Below are 9,913 nucleotides of genomic sequence, written 5' to 3' on the forward strand. Positions count from 1 at the left end.
ATTCTTGTGATGTGAACTGGGTTCCCTTGTCACATATGATCTGCTCTGGTATTCCTTGCTCTGCTAGGAGTCCTCGAGCCACTGTAGTGATTGTTTTGCTTGTCAGGTCTTTCACTTTTCTCACAAATGGAAATTTGGAGTAGTAGCAGGCCATTATTAAATACCATTCTTGGCCTTCTGTGAATAGATCTACTCCAATAGTTTGCCATGGCCTTCTTGGGATGTCACTAGATATCATTTCCTCCTTTTGTTGTGAGGTTTTGTACTTTTGGCAGATGTGGCATGTAGAAACTGTCTTTTCTATGTCTTTGTACATGCGCTTATTGGTTGTCACATTTACAATGTGGTGGACCTTTCTGCTTAGTTCTTCCATCTCCTTTTTGTTTGTGATTTGTGGTCGATCTTTGATAGGCATATCACTGTCAATCCTGCTTGGAGCTGCTTTCACTTCAGCATTGATTGATACAATCTTTAGCTTTTTGAAGGTATTGAGTCCAAGAATTGCTGGGCCTTCTGTTCTTGTGACATAAAAAGAACACTTAATTAATTTTCCTTTGTGTCCCTGCGATAGTTGTTTTACCCAGTTGTGGAATCCTGGTTCCTCCATACGCAGTGAGGATTACATCACTTGGTGTGAGGATTCCTTGTTTGACTTTATCCTCTTTTGTTGTGTGTTCTGGGAACATCTTTTTGTAGAGGTTGACAGGTAAGATATTACTCTGGGCTCCAGTGTCAATCTTTAGTCTTAAGTCTATGTTTGTTCTTTTCCTTCCGGCCTTCTTTTGAATTCTTAGTCGTGTATGCCTCATCTTCTTTCTTCCGGTCGCCCTTTCCCATCTCATGCACATTTATTATGCCGACTGCCAATGATTCCTCCTCTGAGGTGTTTTGTTCCTGTTGTTGTTCATGTATATCCCTTCTATTTCTGCTCCTCTTTGAAAATTGGGGCTTGTATCTCTGGGATTTTGTTACCCTACACATTTTTTTCCAGTGGTTAAGTTTTCCACATCCTTTGCAGTGTGTACCGAATGCAGGACATTTTTTCGGTTATTAAATTCATGCTCTATACCACAGTACCGGCATGTTCTTTGTTTGTGGGTTTGTGTCCCGTGCCTAGATACAGTATCTACACTGCTACCTAGTGGGCTTGTTTGTAAGCTTAGTGAGGCCATCTGTTTGGTAGTGGCTTCGAATGCTCTTGCAGTGTCTACTGCTTCTACCAACTGGAGAGTGTCCTTACCTATGAGGGATTTTTGCACTTCTTTGTAGGCACACCCCCATATTAATTGGTCTACAATTCTCTCCTCCCTGTCTTTGAATTTGCATTTCTCTGCAACATTTTTCAGTCTTGACAGGAAATTGTCAATTGTTTCTTGTGGGGCTTGTTTCAGGCCCTGGAATTCGTATCTGTGAATTCTATGGTTTGACCTGGGCTCTAGGTGCCTCTCAAATTTCTCAAGAAGTGTATCTGGGTTATTGCAGTCTGATTCTGACATATCCCAGCTATTGAATAGGTCTATTCCTTTATTACCTGACCACAGAAGGATATAGCTTACCTTCTCATCGTCAGTTGTGCCTTTCAGGAAACTTTTGAAAGCTAGTTGAGTTTTCTGTTTAAACTTTTTAAATGCCTCCAAAATATCATTAGAATCCCAATTAATAATCGGATGCAGATTCATCTGTACGGCGACGGGGGTCGCCATCTTGGAAAAGTTGTTTATGTTGTCCGAAGGCAAAGCAATGTTTTGTTTGTTAATTTCCTGGTTCGTTGTGTTTTAGATTTGTTGTAAAGGCACTGTTTCCGTTTAATTATTTACCGCTGCCACCATGTTATGCATAGTTTGCGTTCTTATGGGAAAGACAACCAGTTGAAAACCATCGTTATTGTTTACGTGTTTATTTTCATTACTTGATACACGGACGACTACATTACAGCGTAGTAATACATTATATACTTTACACACACTTTGTACTGTTCACTAACAAATAGTGCCAAGAGTGGGGATGTGGTTTGGCATACGCAAACACATACATATGAATGTGTAACACTGCTTGATATATATACAAAAAGTGTGGTAGAAACTCCATACTCCATACAGTGTACCCAGAGCAAACTATGGGCACATAAGAGATGAGCAGCTTCACAGGAAGTTGAACAGAGAAAGTAGTCTTTGTGTATGGCAAATGTGCAGTTATAATAAATACAAGGAATAGACTTCCTCAAAGTCTAGGGGAATCCTTAGAAGTAGTTGATAGCTTCTTATTTCTTTATTGCCCACAATGGGCTGAACATAGAGGGGATAAAATAGGACAGACAAAGGGATTGAGTCAATTATATCGACCCCAGTGCATAACTGGTACTTAATTTATCAACCCCGAAAGGACGAAAGGCAAAGTCGACCTCAGCGGAATTTGAACTCAGAACACAAAGACAGATGAAATGCCACTAGGCATTTCGCCTGGTGTGCTAACGTTAGCAGTAGAGGAGGAAGCTCTGAAAGCATAGTTGCAAGAATAAGAATGGGCTGGGCAAAGTTCAAAGTGCTGCTAACTTTGTGGATAATGAAGGACCTCTTCTTCAAAGTAGAAGGCAATTTGTATGATGCATGTGTACAAATAGCTATGCTACATGGTTGTGAGACATGGAATGTGACTACTGAGGACATGTAAAGGCTTGAAAGAAATGAAGCCAGTATGCTCTGCTAGATGGGTAATGTTAGTGTGTATGTAGGACAGAATGTAAATGATTTAAGAGAAAAATTGGAAATAAGAGGCATCAGTTGTAGTGTGCAAGAGAAAAGACTGCACTGGTTTGGTAATGTGATATGTAAGGATGAGGACAGCTGCGTAAGAAGTGCTTATCTCCAATAGTAGAAGGGACATGTGGAAGGAATTGATCTAGGAAGATGTGAGATGAAGTGATGAGAAAGATCTTCAGATGCAGGGACTGAGACTTTTTCTGATAATTTGCCATGCTTCAGAAGATATGAAAAGCTAAGTAAAATCATGGCCATCCATACATACAGACATGTTCCTCTGTCAGCTGAGAGGCCCTTGTTTTGCAGATGCTGGTATCATGTAAAAGCACCTGTGCCAGTACTACATAGAAAAGTAGCCATTTGGGGGTCACATAAAAAGGTCCTGTACTGGTGGTGTCACATATAAAGAACCTGTGCTGGTGCCAAGTATAAAGCACCCATGTCAGTGCCATGTATAAGGCGTCTGAGCCAGTTTCACATAAAAAACACACAGTACACTCTCTAAAGCGGGTAGCATTAGGAAGGGCATTCAGCCATAGAAACAATGCCAGAACAGACGATTGGAGCTGGCTGATCAGCTCATCAAACTGTCCAAGCCATGCCTGCATGAAAAACAGATGATAGAATATTCAAATGTTAAACTATTTTGATATTGAAGAGTGAGCACATCCTAATGATTTCAGTGTTGTGTGCACACAGAAAAATGTTTATCATACCTGGACAAAATTAATAAAACAATGATAATGAGTGTTGGCTTCAAATATGTTATATTCCTGTGAACTACACATTACTTCATGAATAGGTCCTATGTGATCACCTTTATGCTCTTGTGGAGCCAATTTAGAAATCATGTCTAAAATTACCAGTCTAAAAGTGGTATTAAAATGTCCTGCTAAGTTTGGAGACGCACTTTATTTTCAGGAATCTCCCAACTAAAGATAAGTTCTTTCAATTCATGGAGGGTATAAAAAGTTTAACAAATACAAAAACTTATAACTGTTTTTTTACGTGTTCTTATTTCTGTCTTGTTTATATTTCGAAATTATTATTTTGTATAAGGGTTATTATATACCTTCATCTGTCAATCATTGCTTATCACCTTTAAACTGACGTTTAAGTTGATGAAATAAATTTGACAAGATTATCTTAATATATATATATTGATTGTACCATTTCACAAAGATAAAGCATAAGCGAGATTGACGAAAGTTCTATCATTTCCTACAATATTACAGAGAAACCAAATGAAAACTAAGTTATATCCACTTCTCTCCCCTGTACTTTCATTTCGCTACCTGTTGTAGTGGTTGCTGTGACTCTTTATGCAACTGCCATCTGTGACTTTTATCTTGTTGAACTTACAGTTATTTTAATAGGTGAACAATCTACAAAATTGACGTCGACATTTTTTGAAATTCTATCGAGGATTTATCTTGGTTTACCTCTGTATAGTAAATAGTATTTGCATCTATGAATGACCGGCCATTGATTGTCGCCATATGAATGAAAGTGAATGAGTTTTTTTTAATAACTTTTCCTTTATTTCTCTTTGCTTGTTTCTGTATCTTTCTTTTAACTTGAAAGTCATATAAATATGTAAATTTTATTAGCTTTATTGACTAAATAGTCCATTTCACATGATTAATTTCTAGACAAGTAACGGGAGAACTAGTGTTTATTTTACTATTATCTATCTGTTTATTGTAAGTGTGTTTTTTTTTATAAGAAAGAATAATTATGACTCCCTTGAACCCAGTTCGGTATCAGAACACTGGAGAAAAGGTAAACCTGTGCCTCCTTTCCTAACACACGCACATATAAAATCGATGTTGTGATTGTATTTGTTAGTCAACCCCCGCCGTTTTCTCTCTCTTTTTTTTTTTCAGGAAATAAAATAGCACAACCCGCATGCATTTAATGGCATAAACCATTTTTAGATTTGAATGTAGGAATATGTAATAAAAAAAATAACTAAATGTTAGATTTATTTCTCTTTTGCATTTTACTTCTGTTTAAATAAATGTACGGAATATTTTCCAAAAAAAGTGTATTTCGAAACTACCAAAAACACGCATAGTGCTGCATTTTCATTTGACAGCATATATTTGAGAGGCTATTTTGCGGTTTAAGTAAGGTTAATTCATAATTGGCCATTCATGTTTTTTTTGTATCTTCGTCTTGATAGGTTCACTTATTGAGCAGTGCTAATCAAAGTCTCTTCTTCCGTCACACGACCAATTCCACATTTTCGAGCGCCCCAAGAAACATCATGGCGTCGTTTTTCTTGCAAGCCGTTTTCGGACCACGTCTTTACAGGATCCATAAACCTAATGAAGCGGAGAAGTACTATCATTCAAAATATTTAGAAGCTTTTGGAGACAAAATTATTTCTTCTACTCATATGATATTAAGTTTTTCAAAATGGGCGTCACCTTTTATTATTCTCTATTTTTACCGTCATGGCTATTATACCAGTAACATGTTAGTGGTCGCTGTACGCTCCTTGTCCGGAGCTGCTGCAGTTTATCTGATGGCACTTGTTATCCGAGGTCTAGGACGGTATATGGATGCAGATTATATGGATTTTCAAAGAAGCTTGACTACAGCGAAATCTACTCCTTCGCGAAATAATATTCAAATGTTAAACTATTTTGATTTTGAACAGTGGGCACGTCCTTATGATTTCAGCGTCGTGTCCACTCAGAAAAATGCAAGGACCATTAAATCGGACAAAACTAATAAAACAGACATCAATGAAAAGTCTCTTTTGCAAAAAATAATGGATATTCCCATGTTAATGCTTGGTTATGTTTTTTTCAATGTCATGGGCAGAGCGCTCGTCTATCCCGGTTCCACTTGGGTAGTGAACAAAATGAACAGAAGCATGCTTTTATCGTATAGGGCAAAATTGGTGGAGGAAGATGGAGCGGTAAGAGCTCGAGTTGAGACTTTCGATAAAAACGGCATTGATACTGTATTTATTGACAACAGAAACAAGACCCTAACAGGCCAGACTCTCGTTATATGCTGCGAAGGAAACTGTGGCTATTACGAAATTGGTATATTGTGTACTCCATTTGAAAAAGGATATTCTGTGCTAGGCTGGAACCACCCTGGTTTTGGAGAAAGTAGCGGGCATCCCTGCCCTAAAGAAGAACAAAATGCAATAGATTCGGTTATACAATATGCAATAGAAGGCCTTGGATTTTTACCAGGAAATATAATAATATATTCTTGGTCTATCGGTGGTTATGTTGCAACATGGGCTGGAATGACTTACCCTGATTTAAAGGCATTAATAATTGATGCATCCTTCGATCATCTACTGCCTCTTGCTATCACACGCCTGCCTGCCTTCATGGAAAGTTTTGTAACATTGTGTGTTCATAAATTTATGAACTTGAACTTAGCAGAGCAAGTTGTGCACTATAACGGACCGATAATTTTGATTCGCAGAACTCACGATGAAGTAATTACAACTAGCACTCAACCAGACCTTCTTAGCAACCGTGGAAACCACCTTTTGACACACATATTAACTCATCGTTATCCTAATATCATTAAGAATGACACTTTACAAGAATGGTTGGGTTATTCTGGCGTACAGAAAGCCACATGTCTGAGTGAACTAAACTATACAGAATGCTCCTTATATTTGAAGGAACTACCTAATTCTTTCCCGATAAAAGAAGGTATTGATTTAACAAATGAGATGAAAAGACAGATGACAATATTTTTAGCTAATAAGTATATGATTGATTTTGCTGCCACTCACTGTATTCTGTTACCCACTTCTGTGTTCCAAGAACCGGAGTCTCTCCATTATTAAATGTTTTTAAAAAAAATTTATTGACCTATCCACCTGTGCACCTTGGTTCTATTGAAAAGATAGATCAAAGACTTTTCGGCCTCTGGTTTGTCTTAAATGCGAAATTCTTTTATATTCATTTACAACCGATGTACATTATTTATTGTTGTTATTGTTTATCATCTTAATAGGTCGATAAAATTAGTACCAATAAGTACTACTGCGGTCGATTTAATCGACTAAGCTCCCCAAAACTGTGGTATTGTGCCGATATCTGAAATATGGCAGAAGCTGTAAACCAAAAATATTTTTGCAGCATTCAGTTACGCCCCTTTACAAATCATGCCGGCTGCTTTGCCTTTTCGCACTTCCGGGATCGATAAAATAAGTACTAGTCAAATAATGATGTAAGTGTAATTGATTATCCCACATTTTCCCTAAACATTGTAACAATGTTTGAAATTTGACTTATCAGCATTTCTGGTATTTCCCTATGACTGATGAGGCTCTGAATAATGTTACAGTTATACTAATATTGTATCAATATTATGTATATATCGGAAAATGAGAGGTAAACGAAATGCAAAGAACAAGGAAGTTCAGCCATTTCGGTTACATTAGAAGCTCTTATTTATTCATTGTATTCAGGATAACGTTACTGTTTTATACACCAGTCTGTCTTTTGTTAATATTTTTTTTTTCCTTATTCATCTATATTTTGTAATAATATTTTAAAAAACAACAATTATTTACAATATATATTTGTATGAAATGAAAGACCAATGCATTATTCTATAATGATTAGTCTTGGTATTTCAACAAAATATTTTAAATGATATAAATTTCATGATTTGTGAATCAAAGTTCCACGCTATGCTTCTGAGCCAACTCACTGTCTCTTGAAAACTACATCTTCAGTTTCTACACAAACTTTTAAAAGAATTGCCTGTCTAAAAAAGTTACATAAAAATAAATTCTTTGGATTTGAAGAATTAAGTTTTTTTTTATCTGAAAGTTACTACTGTTGTTAGAATACTTTAATCAATCTCTCCAAATTTAATATTTACCATATCTTAAGCTTTGTTCTAATAATGATTTTAAGTAAATTTATTTCAATTCTGTGCTAATAAGGGGAAAATGTTATTTCTTTAAATCGGTGTTTGGCTAATTTTAACTAAACAAACGTTCTTTTTTGTTGATTCTTAGATTTTAAATGTTTAAAGGTAATTGATAACAAAAGTTGTAAACTTTCATTCGCCAAAAATTATATATTTTGTCTCTTTCAAAAATTACTGCGGATCAAAATTATATATTTATTTTGATTTCAGTAAATTCCAAGTAAAGAGAAACGTTGGAATATGTGATATCTGTGGCATGTTAATTTTTGTAAAAAAATTGGTTAATATTTTAACTTATACCAACAATAGCATCATCAAATCTGAGCGAACGAAGGGGCCTGTATGCTGTTGCTCGATCTTTTGGAAATAGCAGTCACACTCCATCGTAAATAAGGATGGACACATTGGCTAATCTAACCCTACATACCACTAAAGAGGTGAGATGACTGCAATTGAAATGCCTTTAATCATGAATCTGTTTAGTTAGCACTGAGCTGGAGCTAAATATCATAAAATTTGTTGATCAGCTGACTATTATTCACCTCTGCCAGTTTGTGTAAACACTGATTTGTGATAGATCACTGTAATTTATGGATTTAAAAAAAAGTTAATTTTATCTGTCCCATAGATGGGATAGATAAAAGTAAGCCTTATTTTTTGTTGTTTTAAATGTAACTTTTCAAAAAGTTTAGTATTGACATTAAGACAAAAAAAAAAAAAGGTGTGGTACATTCAAAATGGTGTTTATTTTATCTTATCGTATTGGAATGACCATTATAATTTTATACACTGAATCAGTGTATAAAATTGAGGTCAACATCAAATTTGTACAAATATAAACAGCATTAAAGCATATAGCAATCAGCAATTTTTATCTATATGTATGCATGCATGTAATAGGTGCTATATAACTCATCTCTCGTCTAGGACGCCCCACTGCTTTATAAACATTAGGTCCCAAGTTCAATCCCTACTGCATAACATCTTGAGCAAATGTCACCCCATGCCATGTGAGTAAAGTTGAATAGACAGAAAAGTGTGTGACAAGGCTATACTTTTGAATTACAGCTACAATCGAAAGCTTTTCTGTCTATTCAACTTTACTCACATGGCATGGGGTGACATTTGCTCAAGATGTTATGCAGTAGGGATTGAACTTGGGACCTAATGTTTATAAAGCAAACTTCATAACCAGTCAGTTATTTTGGGGCGTCCTAGACGAGAGATGAGTTATATAGCACCTATTACATGCATGCATACATATAGATAAAAATTGCTGATTGCTATATGCTTTAATGCTGTTTATATTTGTACAAATTTGATGTTGACCTCAATAATTATAACTTGTGTTACTGAAGAGTCTGGTTATGCTCTTGCCATATTTTCTTTTCTGGCCTTCCAACTAGTTAGTTTAATATAATCGTTAAAAACAGTTTTTTCTTATTTTTTTTCTTTTTTGAAGATATTAGAAGTTAAGTTTCAACTATCTCAATCAATGAATTTCATTAAAAGCACTAAGGGTTATTCTTAAATAATTTAGAGTTTTTCTAAATACATAAACTTAAGAATTATAAAGAAAACATTAACCTAAATTTTGTTGTGAATTGAGGTGTATACTTTAAATTACTGATATTAACACAAAACTCATAGGCGAAAAAATTATTGTAAGATATTTTTTTGCTTTTGTAAATTGGTCAAGGGTAGCAATAGTTATTTCCCTAGAATTAAAGTTTATTTGTTTTCAGTTATAAATTTATATCCAAATTCCCTCTTAATTTTCGTTTACTGTAACCAAACTTCAATAAAAGATTTGTTTGAAGATTTATTTATTGATGGATCTGCTATCAGAATCTGGTCGAAGATTATTGGTGTAATACAGCTAAATGTTTAACATTTGTGATCTAAAGCATTCCATATTTATCTTACTACTCCCAACGGATGTAATTGAAAGTTATTGGAAGCAATGTTCTCCCTTAATAGGCTTTTTTAAAATTGAGACTCTTCTTTTATTTTAGATGTCAATTGAAATTCTCTTGAATTTTTTTTTTTCAAGTGTTTCATTCGTAATTTATAATCCAAGATTAGTATTTCTGTACTAATTGAAATATATTTTCACCTAAAGAAATTTATTGATTTTTGCATTTTCTTTATTTGACATTGTTTCCATTTAACCCATTCTAATTTTTTCCTAACACAAATAAATTTACATGTACATCTATCTGTATGTC

At 35.0% G+C, this 9,913-nt stretch overlaps 1 protein-coding gene across 4 annotated transcripts; it reads left to right on the forward strand.

Moving 5' to 3' along the window:
• Positions 1 to 4,029: 4,029 nt before the first annotated feature.
• Positions 4,030 to 8,123, forward strand: LOC115210300 (phosphatidylserine lipase ABHD16A-like). 4 transcript variants are annotated; one of them, XM_036502132.1, is made up of 2 exons: positions 4,030 to 4,541; positions 4,945 to 8,123. In XM_036502132.1, the coding sequence occupies exons 1-2, from the start codon at positions 4,497 to 4,499 to the stop codon at positions 6,586 to 6,588; spliced, it is 1,689 nt and encodes a 562-aa protein (XP_036358025.1). In that variant the 5' UTR covers positions 4,030 to 4,496; the 3' UTR covers positions 6,589 to 8,123. The 4 variants fall into 4 exon arrangements, with proteins under 4 accessions (XP_036358025.1, XP_036358027.1, XP_029634682.1 ...); XM_036502134.1 differs by having other exon boundaries at positions 4,030 to 4,135; XM_029778822.2 differs by having other exon boundaries at positions 4,031 to 4,268.
• Positions 8,124 to 9,913: the final 1,790 nt, after the last annotated feature.

The sequence above is a fragment of the Octopus sinensis genome, linkage group LG4, assembly GCF_006345805.1.
Source record: "Octopus sinensis linkage group LG4, ASM634580v1, whole genome shotgun sequence".
Lineage (NCBI taxonomy): Eukaryota > Metazoa > Mollusca > Cephalopoda > Octopoda > Octopodidae > Octopus > Octopus sinensis.